The sequence below is a fragment of the Alosa sapidissima genome, chromosome 16 (genome assembly GCF_018492685.1).
Source record: "Alosa sapidissima isolate fAloSap1 chromosome 16, fAloSap1.pri, whole genome shotgun sequence".
Taxonomy (NCBI): domain Eukaryota; kingdom Metazoa; phylum Chordata; class Actinopteri; order Clupeiformes; family Clupeidae; genus Alosa; species Alosa sapidissima.
The window spans coordinates 28982680-29010532 of NC_055972.1; the positions used below are offsets into that span (position 1 = coordinate 28982680).

At 44.7% G+C, this 27853-nt stretch overlaps 1 protein-coding gene across 3 annotated transcripts in view; it reads left to right on the top strand.

The window, feature by feature from the left end:
* The window catches only part of adgrb3 (adhesion G protein-coupled receptor B3), a 146576-nt gene that overhangs the window by 115212 nt on the left and 3511 nt on the right, over positions 1-27853 (top strand). For all 3 annotated transcript variants that reach the window (XM_042065809.1, XM_042065811.1, XM_042065810.1), the window contains 10 exons: positions 13255-13405; positions 18115-18184; positions 18597-18663; positions 19382-19467; positions 20110-20208; positions 20804-20975; positions 21732-21827; positions 23117-23156; positions 26156-26853; positions 27312-27347. In XM_042065809.1, the coding sequence (XP_041921743.1) occupies positions 13255-13405; positions 18115-18184; positions 18597-18663; positions 19382-19467; positions 20110-20208; positions 20804-20975; positions 21732-21827; positions 23117-23156; positions 26156-26853; positions 27312-27347 (1515 nt within the window). The remainder of the gene's footprint in view (positions 1-13254; positions 13406-18114; positions 18185-18596; positions 18664-19381; positions 19468-20109; positions 20209-20803; positions 20976-21731; positions 21828-23116; positions 23157-26155; positions 26854-27311; positions 27348-27853) is intronic.

A 27853-nucleotide genomic window follows, 5' to 3' on the forward strand; every position in this document is an offset into this window, starting at 1 on the left:
TCTATCAAAAGGACAGTGTGTACACATAGACAGAATACAGTGAATGTTTACGTTGTGTGATTTATCTTGTCTTTTGAATGGTATTTCCAAAGAGAAGATGGAATATGTTATCTAAATTATATTCATGCACTGGTGTGGTTTTGTCTGGGTTATATCTATACCGTATTGGGCTTGTGTGCTTTGCTAAAACCTGTGCTTATTTCACAAGCTATTTCTGGCTATGCTTTCAGTGTGTGTGTGTGTATGTGTGTGACATGAGTGTGTGTGTGAAGTGTGGCCTACCCCTCCAGGCTTCATTGGATTGTTTGGCAGCTGTGAAGCTAGAGTGTTGTTTGCTTTCACATGCCACACTGATGATGATGCTGTCTTGTGTGGCACCCAGTCTTGAGACACAAGGGTCTAATCTCGTAGCAGTCTCGAGACTGGGTGCCACCCAAGGGTCTAATCTCGTAGCAGTCTTGAGACTGGGTGCCACCCAAGGGTCTAATCTTCAGCACCAAGAACAAAAAATGAGAAAGAAAACAATTGTGTCACAAATGACGTCAAGATGGATGCCTTAGATTTTTTATTTTTTTTTTGGTCCAACCTACCTGTCCAGATGTTGACACTTTACAGCATTCCTACTGACACGAAACACAAATTTGACAAATGTCAGTGAAAGCTGCCTTGTTCCTAGTTGCCCAGATAAAATGTATCTGTGCACAGCTTTTGGCGAATTACAGTGGTATTTGTCCGAGCTTGGCTTTGCTCTGTGTGAGTAGGGGCCAATGAAGAGATTAAGGCGATCCGTTTGGGTCAGTCCCGTAACATTGCATTTTAGTCTAAATCAATGGGAGAGGTGCAAAAGGTGGACAGCATTGATTCAGGGATCGCAGCCATCTGCTTATGGCAAATGACCAGTGCTCCGTTGACAGTGGGTATGAATGTTGTTCAGAGATTTGTGCCAAGTCATTCTGTGAGAGCATTTTTGATGATGTAGAAGAGACAGTGCTTGCTTGCTCTGCCCCTTTCACAAGATGACATCTTGCTTATAGTGAAGGCTGTGATGGAGTTCAGGGGATAGGGATCGTAGAGTATGAGTCATTGTTGAGGAAATCAGGATCACAGTGGTTAGAAATCATTGATTAAACCCAAATCCAATATGGGATTGACTTTTCTTGTATGAAGAAAAAACTTGGACGAAAAAGGTTTTCTCCAAAAAAGGGATATTTACCAATAAAACGAATGTTTCGATCATCCGAGGGCACGGCCCATTGAAATCTATGTCTCCATAATTAACTAAGTCGAATGGGTAAGTGGCCAAGAGACTTCATATCATTCTGGACAGAAATGCTTGATTTAGGGGTTTAGTTTGACATTATAGCTGTTTTAAATGATGGAGGTCTCTAGTGAAGACTATGCCTGCTCCAAGTGATCTAATGCCCTGCCTTAATGGAACCAACGGCCGGACTCAGGAGTTTGGCAGGATGTGATACCTTCCTTACGTCTCTCCACATGGAACTGCTTTAGAGGAAGGCACTTTTTTTAAAACCCAAAATCATTTCATTTGGTGCATTGAGGCGCATAGGGATTACTCCCGAAACCTATTGAACTTTTTCATTAAAGTAAGAGCCAGCAAATGTGCAAAAAAGAAAGATCCCTGCATTCAGCCGCCCAGCAGTCTCATTCAGACATCATCCCAGATCAGGGAATTAAATAAGTCTGACTTACAAAGTGCTAATGCTCAAGAAAAGCAGCCCCATTGAAACATTGTGGCAACTCTGGCTCTTTCTGTGTAATCTTCAAGCCCTCCCATCTGGTTGGCCAGGAGTCTGCTGCAGTCTTTTCAGGTTATTTGGTTGTTACTGTAATATGGTGTTGAGATGGTGCATTTCTATGTCAGGACTTTGATCAGGTCTATATTAACACTTCCATTATTCTTTGGCGCTCTTGGTCTACCCTAGAAACAGTTAGGCGTATTGTTTTATATTCTGTTGATGTCTACACACATGTATGCATATCTATCTATCTATCTATCTATCTATCTATCTATCTATCACTCACTCACACACACACACACACACACACACACACACACACACACACACACACACACACACACACATTTATATCTATAGTTCCCAAATTTAATTATTGCTGAGATGCTACAGTTGCAGTAATTTTCTCTGCTCTCCTGATTGAACGAAAAGAGAATCCTGGTGTGCAAGGATTAAACTTCTTTTTGGATAATGAGCAGACCTAGCATGAAAAACAAGTTTTGATGGGTCATATTGCTTTTTTATTTCAGACGAGAGGGGCAATGTGGCGATGATGGTTTGGGTTGATTTTTATTTGTCTTTTTGGGTCGTTTATGATGTTTGCAGCAGGGGGACCCAGAAGTGTGTAGTTCCCTTATTTATATGCCTCGCTGCTGTTAAGCATCTGAAGTGGTTGACCATGTGAAACAGTACATGTGCTTTTGAGATTTTGGCCTACTTCATTTGGAAGATGGGTGTCAACAGCAATGCAGGGATTTGCTTCTGGAATCCATGAAAACTCTAAAGGGAGTTTTTTAAGGGTCAGGGATGCAACCTTTCTGTCAATACTCTGATGCAGTTTGGCAGACATACAGTACATAAACCCATTCATTGGGAGGACATTCTCATTTTTTTTCTAAAGATCAAAGCTTAAAAACAATGTATGTTGAGCATTTTTGACTGTTTAGAAGTTCAAACGAGATGAGAGCCCTGGATTAGAGTCACAAGTGTGGAAGAGCTTTTCTAAATGTCACACAGAGGTTAAGTGCAGAGAATTTTGGTGCACTTTCTCAAGAATAGTATCACCGTGAAGTGCGTTCTTTATAGAGGCGCATACTGGGCTGAGAAGAAGTCTGTTCCAAGGCACTGACGTCAGCGAGGTGCAGAAAGGTAGTGAAATGCTGTGTTGCTGTTTGAAATGTGTCATTATAGAAGCACTTAACTGAAGTCTTGCTATTTCAAGCAATCTTGGAACTACATCACAGGGCCTACATTCTTTTTTTATGTTCTGACCGGAAATACAGCATCAATGCCCTCATTTACATAGACAAAATGAGAAAAAGAGGTTTGTCCTCAGCAGCCCCTACAAGCTTGTCTGGGAAATCATGTTTTTTTTTGGAGGTTCATTGCTTAAAAATTGCTAATAAGTGAGCTAACCACAGTGGAGGGCTCGCGCTCCTGCTCAGGGAAGATTGTCATTTGTCGGCTGCCTACACAGATGCAATGCTGTGTGAGTCAACAGCCGAGAGGAGTGACACATCGCTGTGTCACACGGACATTTTATTACAGGCATATCCACGGGCACCCATGGGTCCATCAGCAGCCATTTCAGGGGGAGCCAGTGCACTTAGCACATGTGTGAAGAAGAGCACCTGCATACTCAGAGGCCTGGAGTGCCACCAGCAAGCCTGGTTATGACAGCCTCCCTCTAGGCTCCTACATGGACTTAAATAGGCGTTGTGTTGGTGTGTGTATCGCTGCCGTTGATATTACTGGCTGCCTGAAGATCTATCTGATGTGCTTGTTGAAGAAATGCACTCTCACGTTCTCAGACTGTATAGGTATAGGATGGGGTAAATAAAGGTAGTGGCGCCAGCCATATTGGGAAATGCCTTGCCGCAGACAGTTAAAAAAAATCGATGTGTAATTAACTCTGATAGAAGGCAAAGTCACATGTTTGTTCTTTTGATTGCCCATTAACAGAGCACTGGCCTCTCCCGAGGGCAAGCTCTAAATGCTCTTGTCATGAGGGCCATTTTGAAGTTGGCCCTTCCCTACATCTCTCTCGTGCTAACCAGGGTCTGCAAGGCAGTTTATTTGTCACACTGCAATTTTTTTAGAGACTGTTGGTCCTTAGTTGATTTGTTGAAGGGGTGTGCGTGTGTGTGTGTGTGTGTGTGTGTGTGTGTGTGTGTGATTGTGGAATAGAGGGGCAAAAGTCGTGTCCACTCTCCAGTTGAATGGATCTGGAGCCGGCGCTTTAGACGTGCTCTGCCTCAGTAACCTGACATGGTGGTCACAGGGAGCCTCCAGCCTGTCCTCACACTGAGTTGATTTGAAGGCTTGTCAGCACTTATCAAGCACCCCGTCATCGGGCTTGTTCATTACGGGTGGCATAGTCCGGGATCCAGTCTGACGACACCCCTAAACTCTAAATATTAAATGATGAAATCTCTTTAGTCATGTGTTAACAGGTCACACACTCTCCCTTAGTAAAGACAGATATTTGACATAGGTTTTTACTTATGACAGAGTAGTATAAATCACAATGTTTTGTGGTGCTTTCATTATATTCTTGAAAGAATTTTGTAACTAGTAATTGGCTTAATTGACAAAAAAAGAAAGTTATTTCAAAATAACAGATAATAACAGATGTCAGATAAGGTAGACATTTTAGTTGCTAGAGCACAAGCCATTTACTTAGCGGCTTTACCACAGTGCCCTTCAACTAGGAACAAAAATGGAGGGAGAGTGTGGAAAATGGCTAAAATGGTCAGCACAAGGTGCCCAAATAATGCTGTAGCTTTTATCTTGGCCAGTCTCCCACCAAGGTAGTGGAATTTGCCACCAGCTTGGAAGCAGGCATGGCGATAGGCACTCAGGCTATTAAATGTGTGGAGGCTGACCAGTAGGCGATAGGCTGCATCCGTCCTGTCTCCATGGTGCTGTAGCTGAGCTCTTCCAGACCAACATGTTTATTATTAGCTTCTCTCTCATCTGTTAAAAAAAAAAACACTTGGGCAAAAATGGTCTGCTGAAAGGCTGGATTATTCCACAGGTAAATGCTGTGTGTGGTGGTGTGGTTAATTACCGTGACATTGTGTCTCTGTGCACTGGTGAGTGTGTGTGCGTGTGTGTGTGTGTGTGTGTGTGTTACTGGCTTCGGCATTGATGGCTTTTGGGACAGTGCAGAAAAATCATCCTTCTGTTGTCTAGGTGTCCATAGGGAGCAGTGACTGTCTATAGCGTCACCTTCGTATGTCTCTTGTCATTCTCTCTCTCTCTCTCTCTCTCTCTCTCTCTCTCAGTCTGTTTGTCTCTCAATCTAGCCAGGACAATGTGGGAAAACAAAGAGACATGTCTGGCTTGTTGTCTGTGAGGGTTTAAGAAGAAGAGAGAGGAATCTGTCTGTGACTGTTAGCTATATGCCAGCACAATACCGCTTGTCAGGTTTTGACACACTCCTTCTAAATACTGTCAGTTAAGCCTATCACATACACAAACACATCTAGCCTTGCAGATACACACACAGCAAGCTTTCTCTACATAGAAAAGATGTGGCCTTTGTGTACTCCTATTTACAGTACTTGCTTTCATGCATGAGCGATTTTAGTTTTGACAATTTGACAGTTTATTAGCAAGACACATTGTAATAACAATAACTTGTAATACATTTACCATCTACCTAATATACCAAACATGGTTTTATTGTCTTACATTGCATTGTTAAGTAGAGGATATGGACAAGAGTTATGGGCTGTGATGGTCAAGAGAGATGTAGCATCACATTCACAACACAGCAGTACAGTATGCAAGAAGTGAAGGGGTCTGAATGGTTTCCAAATCCACTGTGTGATCAACTTGAGTAAAGGGCGTTAAGCTGCCGTGTTTAGTGTGGGGCTGGGAGTTTTCACCCATGATCCCATTTGACGTTCCCCTTAGCGAGGATCTCTCGGCTGGGGATGCCGTCCTTGTTGTGACTAAGCGCTGGATTAGAATGAGGCCGATACGACTGTGGACAGACAGGAGGGGCACCTAATAGAGATTTGCACTACTCTGAGCTCATTACAAATGGCAGTGAGTGTGAGGTACTTTTGTAAAGGGGTGTGCAACCCAAACTCGCGTCGACTTTGCTAAATCTGGCTAATGGGGCTTAATCCATGTCAGGTGACTACAGCATGCCAGAGCTCTGTTCAGGGTGTTGTTAAGCGGTGTGTTTGAGTCAGAAAGACTTCTCAGCTCTAATGGGAGGATATTTAAAGGCCTTTGCAGTGGATGTATTATTAACTCCAGTTTGGCTGTTTGTAGTTAAGAGGTCTCTAGATTCATTACACTTTAAAGCCTTGCCGTGTTTTTCTGATGTGCGTTTGTAACATCTACATTTTGGAGGTCATGCTGTGTTTTAAGTTTGGTCTGAGAGAACTGAGAGCGTATGAATGTTGTCACTCGTTTATGGATGTGTTGACCAAAAAAAAAGAACCCGTATTCTCTGGGGGGCTTGGAAATCAGTGTTCAAAACCAATAGGCTAACTCGCTATTTGCATGTTTCATTTTTTCCAAAGGATATTTGATTTCTGTGGTATGAATAAGTAATGTGTTATATCACAAGGCCAACGCTTTACTAGATGTCCTGAAGAAAAGTGAAATGTACTCGTCTCTTCCAGCACCACAACATTAATACTTAAGGGTGTTCGCTCTTTCATAAGTAGGCACAACAGTGTCAGCTCTGGTTTCTCACAGGAAGGCAAGTTGTTCTGAAAAACCTGCCTGGGATGTGCTTTTGTGATATTACAGATGAAGGGGGTTCCTTTCCTTTCCTCCCTTTATGTCACATGTTTACTATCAATCTAGGCCCTGAAGAAATGTATGGGTGTTCTTATGAATAATTTGTGGTGTAAAGTGCCCTTTTGCTTTTCCTGTAGTGGGTTGTTGTGCTGTGATGGCGACATTCACCCTCACAGGACTGGTAACATATTTGTCATGAATGATAACAGTGATGGGGAAGACAGAATTTATATGGACACAAACATCCTAGAGCATGCCTTGGATGTACTCCATCAGAGGTGGATTGCCATTGCATTCATCTTTGGTTAGTTTAGTTCATATTCATGAGTATGTTAATGCAGGTGTACAGAACAGGTATAGGATAGGTACGACAGGTGAAAAAGGAGTATCAACGGACTGACATTGTGTGCAGTACTTCAGTCTCTAAGAGACCTGTGTGCTGTTCATGGAGTACTCCCGGATGGCACAATTAAAAGCTCATTGTTTGTTCCGGTTAGAGTAAAAAGCTTTCAAGATGGGCCTGAGAGGGTTTTTGAAGCCCACAATTATTAGACAAAAGCCTTTTTGGAATTTGGATTCGGAGCGGCAGAATTGTTAGAAGCAGCGGGATGCAGGTGCTTTTTCGCAAATGTTGGAGACGAGGTTTAGTTGCTTATGAAGTGAGGGAAGTGGCTCTGTCTCTCAGGACATAAACTCCTCTTGAGAAGGTACGAAGGTGAGAGGCCATTAGTTCCTGTGTTCCTATCCTCTCAGCCACTCAACAGTGAGAATGCAATGTTGATGTGTGAAGATGAGACAAACTCAACCACTGTGCCTCATTGTGGGACTAACAGTGCTATGCTTGTGGGTCAATTATTAATTCAGTATGTGCATTGCTGCAATGCTGTACCACTGCAACGCATGTGTCTTTTGGTGAGGAAGTACAGTGGCAAAATGCAACAACATCTTTGCTATGATTTTTCGTTTTATCGAACATATGGTGAACGACGGATTGCAATTCTCTGGCGTGTGCATCTCGTCACGTTTTTTTTTTTTTTATGTGTTGGCTTTGCCCCGTGGGCCGTTTCAAATATAGTTGCCCCTGCAATCAAGAGTTCTATTTATAGCGTCCCGGAAATGCTTTAAACTCAGACTAAATCCTCCCCAGGAGGCGTCCCCAGGCCCATCCGAGCGAAAAAGCAGAGATGCAGTACACACACTATCAGATAACACGCCAGCGAAACACAGGGGGGAGAGGAGAAGAGAGGAGAGTACTCTCCATAATCAGAGGCGGTATGCCAGGCCCCTCCCTGGCCTACCAATGCAGAATGTGCCAGCATGATGAATGTTTTTTAAAGACCGCGGGGGTGGCTGAATGTATTCCTCCCCTTTCTCGAGGTTGCTTCTTGTGGCAAAGGGAATATGGGGTAGAAGTGAAGAGGGGGGGACTGTATTTTTTTTATGATCTTTAGATCCATACCTGCATTTTTATTTCTGAGTAAGACCACTGTCTTGTAGTTCAAGAGGTGAGCGATGAATAAATCATCAGCATACGTTGGAGAACACAGTGTTAACATATCTTTAGGTCCCCTGATGGTGCTCTACAGGATATACACATTGATTTAGTTAAACATTAAACAGCAGAAGCGCCATTGTTAAACCCCTTAGCCAAAACAAACAGTGTAGGTTGACTGGGGTTACCCTCACACAACCTTTTAGTGTGTGTGTCACCTAGTTCTGGCCTTGGTGCAGTCACTTTGAATGTAGGCCTATTAATACATCTATATCTACCAATGTTTGTGTTCATGATGGCTTGCTATGTGTTACTTTCACACACACACACACACACACACACACACACACACACACACACACACACACACACACACAGAAAGGGTAAGTGAAACATAGGCATGGAGGTAGATATATTTCTGACAGATCACAAGAGACAGTCTCACCCCATGTGAGTGGGTGTTGTTTTGCGTGGGTAGTGCAAGCGCATTGCGGAAAGTTTTGAAATGACATAGCCAGCCACATTTTATATCAATCCAGCTTGATGGCTTTCAAAATGTTCCATAGAACCACTGCCTTTTCTACCCTTTTGATGCAAGGTGATGCAGCGTTTTCAGCTCACTGAAAAGGAAAATGGACAATAAAAACACGGTAAAAGCCTGTAAAATAGGAAAACGCAACAGGCTTCTTTGACAGCAGTATTTAGACGGCATTGTCATTCACATAAGTGTCAATATTTGTGATTTTTGCACAGCGCTTTTCTACCTGATGCTTATGTGAATACAGGGCCTTCATCCAAGACTGAGTGCAGTGGCTGACTTATAATGTGGAACGATTTGTCCAATTCAGCCTGAATGCACCATTTCATCAGATGAGAGGTCAAATCTATGCAGATGACAGTAATACAGCTACAGTGTATTTTAAACTATTCACAGTAAATTCAGTTGGGACAGTCTAAATGACAGTGTAAATGAATTAGTCTTTCATGTTATCCTGAGTGACGCCCAGATGTACATTGGCATGTGTACATACATACACACATCCATACATACATGCATACATGAGTACACACATGCGTATAGACCTGCTCAGATATGTTGTATCTTAAAGGCTGGTTCCAAACTAAACAACACCAAGGACAGATGTAGAAGAGGAGATGTTGGTTGCAACTGTTCGCAAAAACACAATAGCACACACAATGAAGACATCAATTCTGAAGCACAATATCAAGAGCAGTTATGTAAGGGGAAAAGTACTGGAACATGATCCATGCTGTTATTTTAGTCCATGCAGCCTATTTGTCCTGATTTGTAAACGATTAGATAATTCCCCGGTGGAGTGCAGGGAAACACATAGAAAAAAATATTGAAACAATATCTGTGCAAATCTTTCTTCGTTGCAGATGGACTCTTTCCATACACTATTATGGAAGCATTTAAATATGACCCGTACAATCAGCCACAAATGCACTGCCACACTTGAGCCAGTGCTTTAAATGATTCAATCCGTGTAGTTCCATCCAAGTGCCCCAACGAGGATGTTTTGTTCCCATGCTACCCAGCCTTCTTCCCAGCAGCCCCTGCATCATGCAGCCATCTTGACTGCTGCGCCTTTCTCCTTGAATGGACAATCCAGCCTCAGCCCTGTATGCTATCCTTGCTGTATGCTAAAGCCCTGACTTCTTCCAGCAGAGCTACAGTACAGTGCATGCACATATTATGTATGCGCATCTCGAAAAGACATAATTAGGTGTAGTGATAGTATGCAGTATGTCTGCCTCTCAATGCGTTTTCTTTTTTCCCTCTCTTTTTTGTTTTCTTTTCCTCCGCGGGTTTATGCTGCTGGGTGGTTCTGCAGTCATCATTGTTGACTAGTGTTTACGTGCAGGAGGGCACGGCTTGCAGCCACCAGCCACACACCAGCAGCTAATTGGTCTATATCTCCAACCCTAACCCATATTTGTCATATATGTTTTTCAACCCTAACTCTTATTTGTTTGCTAGCTTCAGCTATTAAAGGAGACTGTTACACACACACACACACACAGACAAACATATCCTTCCTCCATCTACCTTCCTCCTTCTGACGTCAGCCTTGCAGTATGCTCTTTACCTCCTATCCCTTGTTTCCATGGATACAGACTCGCTGGGCTCGACGTCTCCCAGCAATTTGCCTTTGTAAAGGGCAACGTGCACTCTGGATTCCAACTAAGTCTTTACAGCATCAGCAAACACCCCCCCCCCCCCCCCACACCACCACCACCACCACCACCACCACCACCCCAAACCTCCAACCTCATCACCCCCTCCTCCCCACCTCACCCAGCCCTCCTGGCCTCATGCCTATGCAGTGTCATCTCTCCACGCGATACTAAGGAGATTTGGCCATGTCACAGCTTAGCAGGGAGGGAGAGCGACCCTGCACTACTAAAGCTGTCTTTAACATCTGTAGCTACGGCACGGTGCTTCATCACACTTCCGTGGTTTTTCACAGTCCTCTGTGGATCGCTCACGGTTGGAACATCTGCGTTTTGCAAGACTGAAATGTGCTGTACAAGCTTAATCGATGATCATGGGCAATTAGAAGGAGAAGAATGCTACTCTGATGTGAGTTGCTGTAAGCCGAAACGTTTCTCTTTTTTTGTTATCCGTGTGAAAGAACTTTTTTTTGCTAAGCCTGGGTGTGTGGTTCAGGACAGGGTGCCTTGCGTGCATGGTCTATCGCCTAGTTCAGCTTGGCAGAGCCATCAGAATATATTCCCAACCACATACACTGCTCCTCAACCCCATCATCTCAACTTCAACCCCACATCCTCAGCAAGAGGACATTTCACACACTACGGTGGCCCTGCTGTGGCAAAAAGAGTATTGGAGAGACATAAATTGCTTTGACTTTTGTTTGTGTGAAATGAGACCCCCACTGTGTGTGGGAACCAACATGGCAGTCGTGGCTCTTCTGTCAGTCTGGCTTGGCAATTGATGCTGCCTCATTGTACCCGTCTTTCTTTGAGCTTGGCAAGTGAGACTGTGGCTGCTGTTGATATAGCTGTGGGTGTTATTGGAGAATCAAGGTTCATAGGAACATCTGGACCATAGTTTTAAAGGCCTCCATTGAGTGCACGAACATGAAAAGCACATAAAAGGCAGCAAATAAGCAGTAAACGGTGACGTTCTCATCCCATCCTGTTGTAGATAGGCTTGATTTCACTTCCATGCTAATTTTCTTGTTGATAATAGCATTCATACAGGATTTGCACGCTCCAAAAATGTATTTTTCTGTTGTTTTTTTCCACCCATCATTTTGTATTACCCAAGAGCAAAGGGAATGAACAGCAGGGTGGATGGAGCAGCGTTCTCCACAAACAGGAAGGAACTCAGACAGCCGTGTGTGTGCGGCAGAAATGAGAGGATGTTAATTAGACCGCCAATCTCAAGCATCTGTCACGTTTAAAAAAAAAAAAATGTATTATCAGATTTCGCTTTCATCTGCTTCTCACCAAATAAAACAACAAACAATTCAGTGCACAGCAATTTCAGGAGTCAGCCCAGTTTCACTACTTTACTTAGGTCATATAATGTCAATTGAGAGAGCCAGAAGACCACTAGTCTCTTGGGAATCTTGATATTAATCATCACCCCTCAAGATGGATTGTTGGGTCATTCGCACCTGATGTTACCTGGGTCAGTAGGTGGAACTGGAGAATTGAATCACCAGAGAGATGAAATGTGTTACTGTGAGACATAAGCTTTATATAACAGATAGGTTATGCAACGCAGGACATACAAAAAAACCCAGCTCACAGGCTGTGTACAGATAACCAGAAATCATATTCCAGATGAGGATCGTACAGAAACCCATCTGACAGCAATCTCATTTGAATTACTTTGAATAAGAGAGTATTGCGTTATTTTGGTAAACAGCTAATTTAAATGTACTTACCCAACCCCCCCTCCCTTTTCCCTCATCCCCATAAACAAGCTCTTGCACACACCCTTTCATTTGCTGTTGTGGTGTTTTTGTACATTTCCAAATGCATTTAGACTTATTACAGGTGCATCACAGGAAAGCCGCGGCTATCTTTATAATGGAATCTGTAATGCAAGTGATGCTATCAGAAGTTAAGGTGCAATAAACACAAACAAACCAACAAACAAGCAAACAGGAAAAGGACAGATTGCATGCATCTCCTCCTTACGTCCATATCTTTTAATTCATTTGGTGCTTAGAGTTGCTTTAAAATGTACCATGATTACATAGTGGAAAAAATTGAGCTTTTTGTACAGTGCATTGCAGATCTGCATAATGTATAATCACCTGCATAATGTAGGCCTTGTTGAGATTAGTTGTAATTTTCAAAAATGATGTTACTTTTTATTGTTCAGTGCAGACATAAAACCCTGTAAATGTTTTTTGAGGCTGTCTGTGTTTGTCATTTAACATGGCTCAAAACGGCTCCTCACCACCTCTGCAGCATGTAATTGGCTTATCACTGGTTAGCATGAAGACAAGGTTTAAGGCTCTTTTTCAAAATGTAAACCAGCTAGGATGCACCGGAAGGATCCACTGCCAGTTCGGCCGGGGTGGTTTTGTTTTTTCTTTGTTTTTTTCTTTTTTTTTGACATTTCTTTGTCATGGCAGTCTCGTCATTGCTCTGGGGACTGTGAATCTTGGGTAATTCTGTCCCTCCCTCCCTCCCTCCCTCTCACCGCCCCCCCCCCCCCCCCCACCCCACCCCCGTCTTCTCCACCCACACCCAGCCAGTCGAAGAAGCATGACCTTGGATCACGTGGCTGGCAGCACTGCCTTGCATACAGATGAAAGCTGGCGCAAAAGCAAAGCAAAGCATAGCTGAGGCGGCCTGTAGCTTTTTGCCCAAAGAAACGGCTCCTCCAAGTGAAGCCGAGTGTCTCGGAGATGTAGCGTTAGCATGATAGCTAAGCGTTTATAATGCTGAGGCCAGACTTGTCTTATCTGTGCTGCTATCTGGTTGTGTTGTTATGGTCAGAAACTCAGAAACTAGCTGAGGGGACACCAGACACTGCGTCTCTCAGGAAAACAAAAGCCTGTGATTAGTGGGCTGTTCTTTGGCATGGACCTTCAGCTTTCAATACTTTAATCACCAGAATTTTCCATTAGCATTTTTCAGAGACTAATATTGTTCCCTTCAGTCAGTGTGTTTCAGGGTTAGTGTCCGGCGAGCAAAGCCCAGTTTTTAATGCCCGTTCTCTCTGCCCCCCAACAGGGTGTCTGCACGATGACGACAGCCTTTCTGCACTTCTTCTTCCTGGCATCCTTCTGCTGGGTCCTGACGGAGGCGTGGCAGTCCTACATGGCTGTCACGGGGAAGGTGCGGACCAGACTCATCCGCAAACGCTTCCTCTGTCTGGGATGGGGTACGTGCTGGTTATTTTGTTATTATCCTGTTGTTGTTGTTGTTGTTGTTGGCTCTCCATTCTCGGTCTTACTCAGTCTCAACTAGGGGATCTGTGCGTTTGCTTTGCTATGGCTGTAAAACATCACCGAAACTCTTATGTGAGTGGTAAAATATCCTGCTATTTGGCTGCTGAATCAGGTCTCTCAATCCATCATGGAGCCAAGGCTCAATTTTCAATGGTCGCTAATTCACTTCTGGCACCATATTACTGAATTCTGGTGGTGGAGTGGAAATCATTATTAGTGTCTATAATGGGTATATTGGCATGGCACGCACAAACATGGTTCTTTGTCAAACCGAAGAGCCACGTAGGCAGAATTAGATATTAGCCGCACGTAATGACACAACCACTTCAGTCATAGAGGTCTTGGAGGGTTGCAAGAGTGTGAACTGGCGCTGCATTTGGACTTTGAGAAGAAAACAAAATGAAGCCATCTTGACGTATTAGATTTCGACAAAGAGGTTTTGTTGACATTAATGACATGCTCTTTGATTATGCAAGCAGCTATGGGGCTGTCTCACCGTAAAACCACTCTACTTTCATCTGCATGTTGAACAGCATTGGGCTAAACGAGCGTAATGAACCAGTATTGATTGTCCAACAGCACCAGTCACGGCTCTGTCTGGAGTGGAATTGCCTGCGTCAGTGGGAAACCGAGTATGTTGCACTTGGGTCTGCATTATGGTCCAGATTGACGGGAAGATATAGGGAGGGGGGGGGGAAAGCAAAAGGGCCTTTTACTACAGCTGTCTCCATAGGCTTAGTAGGTCAACATGTTCTGCCCTTTTCATTGGATTCATCCGTCTGCACCCAAATCTGAGGGGCTATTACTTATGGGCACTTCAGAACGTCTCTCTCTCTCTCTCTCTTTCCCTCTCTCTTTCTCTATCCTCTCTTTCTCTCTCAATCTTGCGGACTTGCAGCCCCTCAAAAAAAAAAATCAAATTGATTGGAAAAGTGCTAACATTCATTCTTCTAGTTACCTAGCAACAAACAAGGCTCAGTCTCCGTCATGACTCTGCTCTGCTGCAGGCTGAGGGGAAAAAAGAAAAAATAAAAGAGACAAAGCGTACTGAATAAAAATGATTGCCTATTCACTTATCTAACTGCTCGATGTGACATTAGCTGTTCATACCTGCTATAACCAGTTGAATGGTTTTAATGCAGCTATAATTAATTCAAATATGTAATTAAAGTGTAAGGTCATTTGTAAGTCATTGAATTGCAATCATTATTTTATTTGCACTTAGCATAATTGAACGTATTTCATAATTATGCACTAAAATCCCAGAAATCTGTTGGAGGAGAAGCAAGATAAGAACAAGGAGAGAGAGGGGGAAATTAACTTGTTGCCTAATCTTCTCTTTGACACATGACAACCGTTGCTAAGCAGGCTATTGGTGCGGGTGCAGAAGACAGCGTCATCGTCGGGCATGTCCTCCAGTCTAGCCTACAGGATGCCCCATGCACTGAGCAGAGCAGGAAAAGACTGCTTTTGGGCCTAACTGCCAAACACTTTCTAAATAATATGAATCATGCTTCTCTTCAAATCCCAAATCAATGTGGGGGATAAAGAATTGTTTGTGAACAATGCCCAATTTCCCCACTTGGACAGGATTTGTCATGCACAGGTATTCACAATAGATCAATCAGCTCGGCTAGCCAGCATCCGTGTAATGCTGAGCTGAGGGAGTGATTTTTGCTGGTCCCAACATCATCCACAATGCTAAACAGCCGCAGACCTCACACCGTCCAGTCTCACTCATATGCACAGGACAGAATTATTTACAGGTCCATAAATACATTTCGGACGTATTTCCTCCCTCTTCCCAAATGATATCAGCAGTCCTCGCCTCTCCTGCGGGTCTTATTTTTCTCTGCCCACCTGTGCGGATATTAAAAGTGACCTTTCTGTGAAATGCTCCAGTGCTAGCGTGTGCCCTGCAATGCGCTACCTCAGACTCTGTGCTGATTTATGCCCAGAGCTGGCCACATTAACAGGGCCTTTTCCTCCACAGCGCCGCCCGCAAGGGGAAGAGGGAGTGGGATGGAGGCAGGAGGAGATGGAGGCGAGGTTGCCATAGAGAAGGGGGGGGGGGGGGGCTGGAGGATGACCACTGGGCTTCCCGGTGAGCCGACCGCATCAATAAATCCCTCCAGCTGCATCTTGCCAAGGAGGTGTTAATATTCCGAGCATAACGGCAGAGAGAGAGACTCGAGGGTGGAATGAGAAGCTTTCATAACGGGTGGCCAGTGTGTGCATGCTGGGGAGTCCAGCAGTGGAGGAGCAGCCCATGTGCCGCAGTGAGAGAATAGAAGAAGAGAGGAGGTGGACAAGGAGTCCAGGAGGTAGCAGCCCATGTGCCGCAGTGAGAGCAGAAGAGAGGAGGCGGAGAAGGCTCTCTGAGGAGAGCCCATGTTGCCAAGAGTCGGCCCACCATGCTTTTATTGTTATCAGTATGTTTTTATTGTCTTGTTTTTGGCAGGACGTTGCCTGCTGGGCTGTGTTGGGCTTGTTTCGGCAATCAGCAACGATTAAGACTATTGTACTTTTGTGTCTCTCGCGCCTGGTCTTCTACACCAGAGGGCATGGGGGATGGAGGGCTATAGATATCAGAGCTGTAGATAAACCAATAGAGATGGTAAAAGGGAAATCAGGCTGAAAATTACAGGGAGGAGAGTCCATGGACTGCTCCTTGGACTCTTAGAGATTAAGGCCAGTGTGCAATGAACGGGACAAACACAACGGCTTTGCACACATCCACACAGAGAGCTGAAGTCCAGAGTTTATTTTTACTACTGTGTTATGTACAGTAAGCAAGGCTCAAGGCAGACCAATGCTCAACTGAGATATTGGTCTGGGCCCTATCAATTCATTCATTAGAAAGCTAAGCTTGCACATTAGACTTACAGGATCCTGATGGTAAGTAAAGCAAGCACATCTTTGTTGTCAATGAAGGGTTTAAATGCAATTATTTTTTTAAACAAAATACACTGAGATTGTTTAACCCTTAGAACCCTAAGCTGTTTTTAGGGCATTTTCACTACCTTTATTCATAAGGATTTATTCTGGTCATTGTAAGTGCCACACACACATATTATATATTGTTCTTTTCAGCAGAGTCTAGGCTATCCAGATCTGCCATCATTTTATGTATTAGTACTAGCATTGATTTTTAAAGAATTAAAATATAAAAATCATATTATAAAAATTCGTATATTTTGACCTGTATCTCACCACAGCAAGCTCATAGCTCTACATGCATTTCATGTGTTTGTAGGGCAGACTGTCCTGAAACGGGCAATATAATTGCCATGTTGGAGGGATACTCTGGGGCTGAGTTATATGTATAATTTACAGAAATATGTGGTGTGTGATTTACGGAAATAAATGCCATTTTTTATTTAGCGATGAAAAATGACCATTCTGCGCTCCATATCTGTGACAAGAACTGATCTGACCTGACTTGACCCAAGTTTGCCTGTTAGCATGTGTGACTATGGTGTATGCACTCATGATGATTCTCAACTTTTTACTGCATTGCCATGAACAAAGTAAAGGCAAAAAAGGTGTTTCTTTGTTGAACAAATTGGGATGCAATGTGAGCCTTGAATTGGATGCCATGCAGGAATTTGCTAGGATCTCAAAACCGGATTATGAACATGTTTTGCCATAGAGAAACACACGATAGCGTTGGATTATAAACATGCTTTGCCACAAAAACAGACAAAAACGTGGGGTAAGTCCAGTTATATGAAGTTATTATTTTGCTGTCACTTCGTCTGTTTTATAACCCAGAAGGGTGTATTTGGTATCAAATGATAGCTCTGTGTCTCCTCTTTCATCTAACATACGTGGCATATATATCCGATCACGGGTCCGCGAGTAATTACTCCGAGAGTAATGGGTGTGCAGCGTTGGTTTGTGTACATGACGTTAATATTTTGCAGTCACTTCGTCTATTTTTATAAGCCAGAAAGATCGATATCCATGGTACCAGTGGATAGCCCTGTTTCTCCTCTTTCATCTGATATGCTTGCCATATCTATGTGATCACGGGTTCGCGAGTAATTCAAACAAGAGTAATGGGTGCGCAGGTGAACGCCGAGAAGTATAGACTTTAAATATGATGCAATTTTATTTAATTTCATGATTTTTTTTTTATTTTCATACTTGATCGTACAGACAAGTGCGTAGTCTCTTTGGAAAGCCCCACTTCTTCTCTGTCATAAAATAAAGGTTTTATCTCGTTGTGATGAACAGTCGCGGAGCAATGTAACAGAGAAGAAAGGGTGTGTTTTTTGACGCACTTTGCATCAATCGGGTTCTAAGGGTTAAGTCTACACGACACGAGTCTGACACGACCTGTGGAAGCCATTGGTTGTGTACAAAATAACCTCAGTGGTGTTTTTCTGTCATCATCATATCAAGTCTGCCTCATATCAGATAAACGCTTGTGATTGGCCAGACAGATTTCCGCTGGGCGAAAAATATGTTTGAATAGGAGGGGAGCCAGATGGATATGCCAGAGCAAATGAGATGAAATGAGCTCTCAGATTCGTCTGGCTCCCAGACTAGTGTTATGTATTTATGTATTTGTCAACTTGTGTAATGGCGTATAAATAGCAGCATGCTAATTGTCTAATTGCTGCCTTTCTCTCGACAGGACTCCCAGCTTTGGTAGTGGCCATCTCCATGGGTTTCACGAAGGCCAAAGGCTATGGGACACCTCAATAGTAAGAGCACTTCCCTCAGTCCTCCCCACTGTCCTTGGATGTGAAATATTTAGTGCAACAAATGGCGGACTCTGCACAACAAACTCTCCCAAACAACACCAGCTCTAAATAATCCCTGAAGGGCCTGTGTGATGCTTTTCTGGGGCCCAATTTTCTCCTTAGTTGTGTCCCTGAAGGCTTTCTAGAGAATAAACAATGTTTTAAGTTCTCCTCTGCTATTTTTTTTCCTTTTCCCTACCCTCATCTCTATAGAAAGCGCTCATCTGAAACCACAACATATGGCTGCTTTCCCCTGACACTGGGAGATAATACAACTGTATGCAGCCGTGCACCATTAACTTAATGCTCTGTGTTCATTTTTATGGAGCCTCTGCTGACTTTTATTTTCCCTTTTTCTTGATTTTTCCCACAGCTGTTGGCTTTCACTGGAAGGAGGACTCCTCTACGCGTTTGTCGGACCAGCGGCTGCCGTGGTTCTGGTCAGTAACGTCTGTCCTCACCGGCCTTCACGTCTTTTCTGCTGTAATGGGACTAAATGATTTAGTTGACGATCCCCCGGTGCAATGGGATAGACACACCACAAAGCAGACAGGGGTGTTGTAAATGTGTAGTTTGGCGCGTGTGACGCCAGTGTTTTGCTGACACAGCCATAGTCATAGCGGTAGATGTAACTGACAAGTTTTGCTTTCTGAAGGACCTCTAATCTGCTAACGTAATGACATTTCATATACTGAGTGTAGTATTCCTTTGTATGCAGGTACAAGAAAAGAGAAATCTACTTCTCAAAATCAATTTTGTTTTATTTGAAGGACCAGTATAACCTTCAGCGCTAAAGTGAAATAGATACCCTAAAGCCTGACTGTTCTTCCAGTAACCAGTATCATCATGAATGGTAGGAGGGAAAGGATGTTGGTTAGTGGGTTAATCTGACACAAGGGTTCGACTTTCACTGCAGTGCAGCGTTGTTCAAAATAAAAGGCTGTTTGTGCTGGTTTGTCCTCATAAAATAAGTGTGATGTGTTTGGGGAGGTCACAGTAGTACAGTGGGGATAGAACGAGACTGTGCCCCGAGGGGACTTGACCTTCATTGTTGAGTGAAAGAGGAGAGGAGTGTTGGCTTTCCTCGTTTGTTTGTTTGTTTGTCTGTCTGTTTGTTTGTTTGTCTAATGGAGAGTGTGTCTGTGGCTGCCTCAACAGGTCAACATGGTGATCGGCATCCTAGTGTTCAACAAACTGGTGTCCAGAGATGGAATCCTGGACAAGAAGCTGAAGCACAGAGCCGGGTAAGAGCCTAGTGTAGATGCTGAGGGCGCCGTGTCAGACAAATGTGCCACCCACAGCATCTGCTGCCCAGTCACCCTGCCAACCTCCACACAACCTCCGCGCTCGGTCACTCAGTTACTCACCCGAACATACACACTTATGCTACGCACACACAGCCACTCACATAAAGACAAAGTGTACACACACACACACACACACACACACACACACACACACACAGAGATATCAACAAAACAAACACCGGTGTGCGTAAACACACAGGATCACACAAATCTAGCTTGTCTTCAAAGACACTAGATGAAGAGGCCCAGTTCTTCTGAACATGTGGAGAGAATTAATGAAAGAAGAGAGAAAAGAAAGAGGTCACGCTTCCCTGGGAGAGATACCGCATCTTTCTTTTGGCAGAATCAGAACAGGCTGAAAGTACTTAACGGCCCCTCATTGAGACTGTCTGCTAATATGCATAATCTGATGCACAGCCCTCGAGCTGGCTGACAGATTTTCTCCCCCCACTCCCCCTCCACTCAACCCCCCTACTCACACACCCCAAAAAACAGAATGTCTTTTCAATTTGATGTAGTTGTGATTTTTTTCCCCCCGTCTTTCTTACAAGCGTTCCTGTTGTGCTTGTTGCTTCGCAGGCAGATGAGCGAGCCTCATACAGGATTAACTCTTAAATGTGCCAAGTGTGGGGTTGTCTCCACAACCGCTTTATCAGCAACCACGGCCAGCAACGCCATGTAAGTGCTCGGGCCATGTCTTGGGGAATCAATAAGATTATGTTGCGAAAGCTGTCGTGTGTGTGTATGTGTGTGTGTGTGTGTGTGTGTGTGTGTGTGTGTGTGTGTGTGTTTGTGTGTGTGTGTGTTTCCCACCCAGAGAGACGGCAAGATTACAAAAGGTGTGAAAGGAACAGTTGGTAGGCGCCTGAGTTTCACATTCTTTGTTGACGACGGGCTAAAAATAGATGAAAACAGGAATAGACGACGTGCCAGACCTAAAAAAAAGGCAGATACTACTTGACTAGGTCACTGCATGTGTAGATTGACCTTGCATAATGTGGCTTTCAGAGAAGTGTGTAGGCAGTGTTTTTAGTCACTTTGAGTGCCTATAAAGCGCTATAGTAATGCAAGTTGTTGTTGTTGTTGTTGTCGTCACTGTCAATTTGACTACACACTTTGCATCTGGTTTCGTCTTCAGTATTCATTTGCTGTCAATAAAAGTGCCCTCTTTTACAGTTATTTGCTCCTATTTGTTGTTTACATTATTGGTTTCTCTCTCTGTCTGCCTCTCCGACCACCTCCTCCTCCTCTTCATCCTCCTCCTCTTCCCCAGGGCGTCTCTATGGAGCTCCTGTGTGGTGTTGCCCCTGTTGGCTCTGACCTGGATGTCGGCCGTGCTTGCCATGACGGACAAGCGCTCCATCCTCTTTCAGATCCTGTTCGCCGTCTTCGACTCCCTGCAGGGCTTCGTCATCGTGATGGTCCACTGCATCCTGAGGAGAGAGGTGCGACACTGGCCCAGACCAGACCTATCATGTCTGTCCCCGTCGGGGTCACCGGGGGTCCACAGCTCACCGCTCACCGGCTGGCCCGTATTTACACGTTAACATCGCTCCCTCTCCGTCTCTCGGCTAATCCCTCTTATCCTGCCCGACTTCCGCACTTACCCCCGCTGGGTTTCGCCCCGGCCCCCCGGGGTAGTCCGGCTAGCGAGACAAGCTGGAAGTACTTAAATCCCTGAATTAATCCCTAGTGTTTCACCCGGTCCTGTTTGATTTGGTGTTTGTTGACAAATGCTCTTTAGTCTATCTCTCATCCCCCCACCTCACCCCCACCTTTCCCCACACTCACACACAGAAACACACACACACACACACACACACACACACAGACAGATACACATAAAATGTATAATGCAGCCTGACAGGTGTTAAGGTACAGTACATTGTTTGGGGAAGGATTAAAGTGTTACATTTGCGTGTTCCAGAAAATGTGGTTAATCTGAGGATTTTATTAAAGCTACTCTTAGATATCCAGAAGGAAAAGGGTGAAAAATAGGACAGCTCACTGATTATCCCCCCCCAAAAAAGATGGTAGTGGTCACAGACAGATATCCATGAGAGACTCGGGGATGTAAGAGGTTAGACGGACTGCGCTGTTTAATCGTGATCATGCTGAAGTGAGTTAATTTTTAATGATCCTAAGAGAATCTAAGATGGAGAAACATTTTTTGTCATTTTCTTTTTTGTTTTATCCCACAGGTCCAAGATGCCTTCAGATGTCGACTCCGAAACTGCCAGGACCCGATGAGCGCGGATGCCACTGGAACCTTCCCTAATGGCCATGCGCAGATTATGGTAAGGGTGTCAAGCTAGTGCCATGAGTATTTTTTTCTCTGCGAATTTGATTAGGCAAAGAAGGATACTGCAATAGTCTTTCTTTTTTTTTTTTTTTTGTGGAGCTGTAACTAGGGAGAGTGGAGAAATCCCATTAGAGATGATGGAGGTGTTTATGAGGTGCATCCCAGATCATCTTCTGTAAAGCGTGGAAGTAATTTAAGTGAACGTAATGCGCAGTCCATTATTAATGATACTCTTAATTCTTTCCACATAATCCTTTGACCTCCATTTAACATGATCCCCTAATGCAATTCATCATTGCTTTTATTTAGTGCAATGCCTGATTTCCCCCCTTGGTTCGGGCTTTGTTGTTTTAGCAATAGTTGTTTTCCAGCCCAGGCCTTTGCCTGAACTTTAATTACATGGTGTATAATCACTCTTCCTTGTAATAGATGACACCAATTTACCCCCTGATTTTCTATGGCTGATGCCCAGATCTGGAGAGCAGGGGTTGGGAGACTGAAACTGCGTCATCACATTTCACATAGTTTCATTTCATCTTCAGCAGCAGCAATCCGCCCTCCCTCCCGCCAATCTCTCCCCACACGTCCTCGGGCCTAATAAAACAGCAGCACACACACACACACACACACACACACACACACACACACACAAACACACTATAACCTCGGAAATGCAATGGGGGAAAGTGCTTGATATCACAAAGTGGCAGTGGCGAATAATCGCCCGTGATCTGCTATTCACATCCTAATGTCCCTTTGATAGGAGCGATTTTTGCTGCCGAGATTTGAAAGTGCTCTCAACGCCCCCACCCCCCACCGCCCCCACCCGCTCGAATCACCTCACCCATCCCGCCTGTTTGCCTGGCAGCCTGATTGTGTGCCCGGCTGACTGTCGCTCTAGTGGCGCGGTGGCACATTAGCAGCCGGCCTCGTTGACGTGTTGTTGAAAGGAAGCTCGGGGACGCTGGAGCGGTCCGACAGGCTCTGGGGGGACGTGAGGCAGGCAGGCAGACCAACTGAAACAATTACAGAATGAAAACCCTCCGAGGCATGGGAGGGGGAAATTGTTGACAGGCAGCATGGCAAACAAAGAGATGTCCTAGTTTTCAAATAGTAATTATCTGAAATAGAAGGAGAGGGGAAAAAGGGAAAGCAAATAGAAAATGGCTGGACTTCTTTAGATTTGTTTGTCATTTTCTTAACGTTTCCAGAGCCCATTGTGCTCTGGCTGTTAATTATTATTAATAATTAATCATGTTTTGTTTTTGTGTTTCTACTTTACAGACCGACTTTGAGAAAGACGTCGACATCGCCTGTCGATCAGGTAAGAAACAGATGGCACCATATTAATGAGTGTCTAATTACCTCGCCTCTCACGGTCCAAAAATAGGCTGCAACCATGGAGAGAGTATCCCAAGCTGCCCAGAAGAACTACAATGCCCATAAGGCCCTGTGTGTTAATCAAAAAACAGAATTTAGTATGAATGTAGCTCAAGGCTTTTCTGGAGAGGAGCTTTCATGAGGTGTTATAGGGAAACAATATATGACATTTTAAACTGTGGGTGCAGATTCTGAAAGCTAGTAAGTTTGATTATTATTTTAACAAAGTCTACTTGTAGTTTCTCTAATGAAAACAATTAAGGCAAATTATCATTTAACTGCCAACTCGTAGGCAAATTTCCTATGAAGAAAATGTCATGATATCAAAATGCATTTATACTTCCAAAGCTTTAGCTCTTCCCCACATGTGTAACATGTCCCCATGTACTTTATTCTGCTTGGGAAGGATTAATTACCGTACTCATGATAATAGTCATTATGTCTTTGTACCCCCACTCTGTTTCCCCTCTCACCATAGCTGCACTTAGCCAGTAGGAAATGAGCTTGTCGACTCTTTGTTAAGGGGAAAGCTTCTTAGTTGCGTTTTCTTTTTTTTTGATTCCTAACGTAATTGTCCCGAGTGTCCCGGATTGCATTGAGTCACTAATTATGTTTTGAAACCAACAACCCCCTCGACTGATTCATGCTTCGCTTTGCCCCCTCCGTCAAACGAATCAGCCCCATGCCAGTCAAACGGCATCTGTAGCTACTCGAGCTGCCGCCCTGCTTTTGGAGTCACCCTAGCGCAGCGTTGAGGGGGAGCTTAGGCTGAATAGTAGGTGAAGCATTTGGAGGTTCGGAGTGCATGAGTCTTGAGTTTTCCACTGAGTCCCCTCGTGAAGAGCCGCTTGTAGAGAGACACTCAGGGGGTCAGCGGTGCCCGGCGCGGGCCATGTGTTGTGAGCAGTGAGGTTGAAATGACAGATGGGCAGTCTTCATTGCCTTCGTTATCTCCACTGAGCCAGATGGGACTTGACAAGCCCTCCCATAATTCCACTTCGTTTGCTGTTCCCAGGAAGGGACCTCCTCAAATGCAACACGCTCTTGAACCGTTCGATAAGAAGCACATTACTGCGCTGCTTGTATTACGTAAGCACACAGTGCTGACATTGTAGGTTACATTTATAATGTCCACTTGCTTGGCAAATCTTCAATAGTTGACAAGCATTGCTGACTGTAGGCACAATGCTGCCCCTGATAGCCACGTGAATGGGTTTTGAACGGGTCCTTTATAACCTTGTGCAACTATCAGAATCTGCCATCACTTAAAATAGACTGACAACACGTGCCTCCCTATAAGGCCACAGATGGACCTGCGTGTGAGCGGCTCTAGAAGATGCTGGTGCGTTCACCGAGTGAAGGCAGGCATCCACCCAGTTCTTATGCCAGTCGGAGGAGTCAGTGGTGGTGGTGGTGGTGGTGGGGTGCCCACTGTGACCCGATTGGCAAAAGAGTTCTGTCCGCTGAGTTCGGTCCGCTGCCACTTGGTGCCATCTCCCCAGTGCCAAGAGAGAGAGAGAGAGAGAGAGAGAGAGAGAGAGAGAGAGAGAGAGAGAGAGAGAGAGCAGCCTGAGCCAGACTGGAGAGGGAGGATTGGGATAGAGGAAGTCAGAATCTTGTGCAGCTCGGGATGAATAAAACATTTCTGGGTGCACAGAGCCGCTCTAAGGTCATCTATGGACCAGAGGCACACCACAGAGCCTTGGTGTAGATTTATAGTTTATGCTTGTTGTTATCCTGGGGATTTTGTTTGGTCTATTACCATGTAATGGCAGGATTATGCCAAATCTACATTTTAGTGTGTGACAGTTGACATTTAGCACTGTGTAATTGACTCTGAATTGAATCACCTTAACATGAAGGTTTTGACAGACCACGAAAAAAGGGTTCTAAAAGTGATTTGGTCCACATTTCACATTGACAATTAACTAATGTCTGCCTCTGGGTCAGAACGTATTATTCACTGTTCATCGTTTGTTGTTGTCGTCTTTTGTTTTATTTCTCATGTGACGCAAGTTTCTACGTGGCGTGTCAGTTCCTCTCAAAGGCCAACCTGTTGTTAAATGGATTCCCAGAATGTCCACATCTTCTCGGCTGCCCTTCGCTGGCTTGTCCAGCTGTGTTTGCACAAGGGACAAGGCACTTATTTGGACAGCAAACAACAAACACAGGCATTGGATCAGAGGGTTTTTTTTCCCGCTGACCTTCCGCTCTCCTTGCAGACCATTTTCTGAATAGCGGTTGTCATTCCCCTCAGGTTTAGTTGACAAAGATTAAAATGGGCTCCCAAACCACTCAATAGTACAGTACAAGCTGCCCTTACTGCAAGTTGCCATATTTTTCATTTAGTTTTCTTTCATTTCATTTTTTTACCAGACAGTTAAAAGTTTTGTCTCTTTGTCTTTTATCTGAGGTTCTGCAAGGTGACGAGAGAACAACAATAGCACAACTCAGCCCAGTCTAGAACTTATCACAGCCGTTGGCATTGCAATGCCTTATAGACTCACAATCCAAATTTCACATTAACTTTTCTCTTTCAGTACTGTTAGGCATTGGAATCTAATGTTTCATTATTGATTGCATGCCTTTCATCTGGCCAAAGACATTAGGTGGGGAAATGTATCAATAACTCCACTTGATCATTTGAAAAGAATACTTAGCATTTTAGTCAAGGGTAGGAGTGAAACCTTGTGGGAAATTTTTGGAACCTCTTTGGATCGTCTCATTTGACTCAGTAACACATGCAGTTATTCATGATCCAGGAATCAATGGCCTAATCTCCCCAAACGAAAAGAAAGCACCAACTTGAAACGACTCATCTCAAGGATGCTGTTGGTTCAGTTCCCAAGCTTTAACTAACGCACCACTCCTCCACCTTGTGTTCTCTCTTTCTCTCTCTCTCTCTCTCTCTCTCTCTCTCTCTCCTCCTCTCTGTTCCTGCAGCGCTCCACAAGGACATGGGCTCGTGCCGCGCGGCCACCATCACCGGCACGCTGTCGCGCATCTCCCTCAACGACGAGGAGGAGGACGGCAAGGCTCCGGAGGGCCTCAACTACTCCACGCTGCCGGGCAACATCATGTCCAAGGTGATCATCCAGCCGCCGTCGGGGCTCCACATGTCCATGGGCGGACTGGGCGACCTGGGCGACGGCACGGGCGACATGCGCCGCACCGTCTACCTGTGCACGGACGACGCGCTGCGCCACAGCGAGCAGGACATGGCCAGCCACGAGATGGGCAGCCACTCACCGCAAGGCGCCATGGAGACCGACTACATCGTCATGCCCAGGGCGTCGGCGGCCGCTGCAGCAGCGGCGGCGGCGGCGTCCGGCTCGGCCGGCAGCATGCCCACTCTGATCAAGGAGGAGAGCAACAAGATGAACATCCCCATGGAGGCGCTGGGCCCGCACGAGCGCATGATGCCGCACTACAAGGTGGGGCCCGACTTTGGCATGGGCCCCATGGGCATGGAGCATGTGGGCATGAGCCCCGAGCAGCAGTTCCCGCCGCCGCCCGAGCACATGCAGAACCTGCCCTTCGAGCCGCGCACCGCCGTCAAGAACTTCCTGGCCGAGATGGAGGAGAGTGGAGGCCTGTCCAGAAGCGAGACGGGCTCCACCATATCCATGAGCTCTCTAGAGGTGAGCAGACCGTCATCAGCAGACCGCAAACACTACGTGCTAGCTCTCCGTACATGGATTAAGCCTAGTCCTATCCTAAAAGAAAATTTTTAAAAAATCTCAATTGAAAGAAAGCTTTTAGTCCAGGACTAGGCTAAACTGGCCATATACTGTAGCTATAAGCTCTGTATCTCTAAGCCCCAATTATCCTTGACTTCTTAAAAAGAGTTTGGACGTAAGTGATCATAGAGGTGGGAAAGCACTGATTCTGAGCACGTTTCTCTAAATTCTCCTTTAATATTTATGAGGAAGATGCAAATCCTAATGGCTGCAGTGAAATACTTGGATGAAACTCATATTCAGATCCCTGAAACATCCCAATAGGTTGCTTGAAAAGGGGGCTCTGTAAGAGTAAGTGGACTGCATGTAGTCAAAGTGACCGCGTTAATCTACTGCTGTTTATGTCTCTCTCTCTACAGAGAAGGAAGTCGCGCTATTCGGAGCTGGACTTTGAGGTGAGTGGAACATCTGTTGGACAGCTCCATGATTCAGACTCCCTTTCTTTTTGTTTGTTAGATGGTGAAGGGCCATTTGTTGCATCTTGGATTTGCTCTTTAATTTACTACTATTTTGTGTAGCACTTAAGCTTATTGAACTAACGTGGCGTTGACACAGGGGGAGATTTATGGAGGCCCTGTGTTGTTAGAGTAAAAGCAATGCTGTCAGCTGCAACACTTAGCAACCCATCCTCATTCTCTCCTTCATCCATGGACTCCATCTCCAAACGCTAGGCTTTTAGTTGTCAAGGGCACAGCGGAGTTCTGGGAAAGTCACTCTCTTAGTTAAAAAATAAGAGCAAAAAGAATGTTTTTATTTTTCACTTTTGCTCTTTCAATCTGTTTTTTTTTTAACACAACTAGGAGATGTTGAAGTCAGCTTTAATTAGCAGAAGTCTGATTCCTCCAGTAAATTAGATGTGGGAGATGAGTTTCAGCAAAGTGTAACATTAATGTTAGCACTT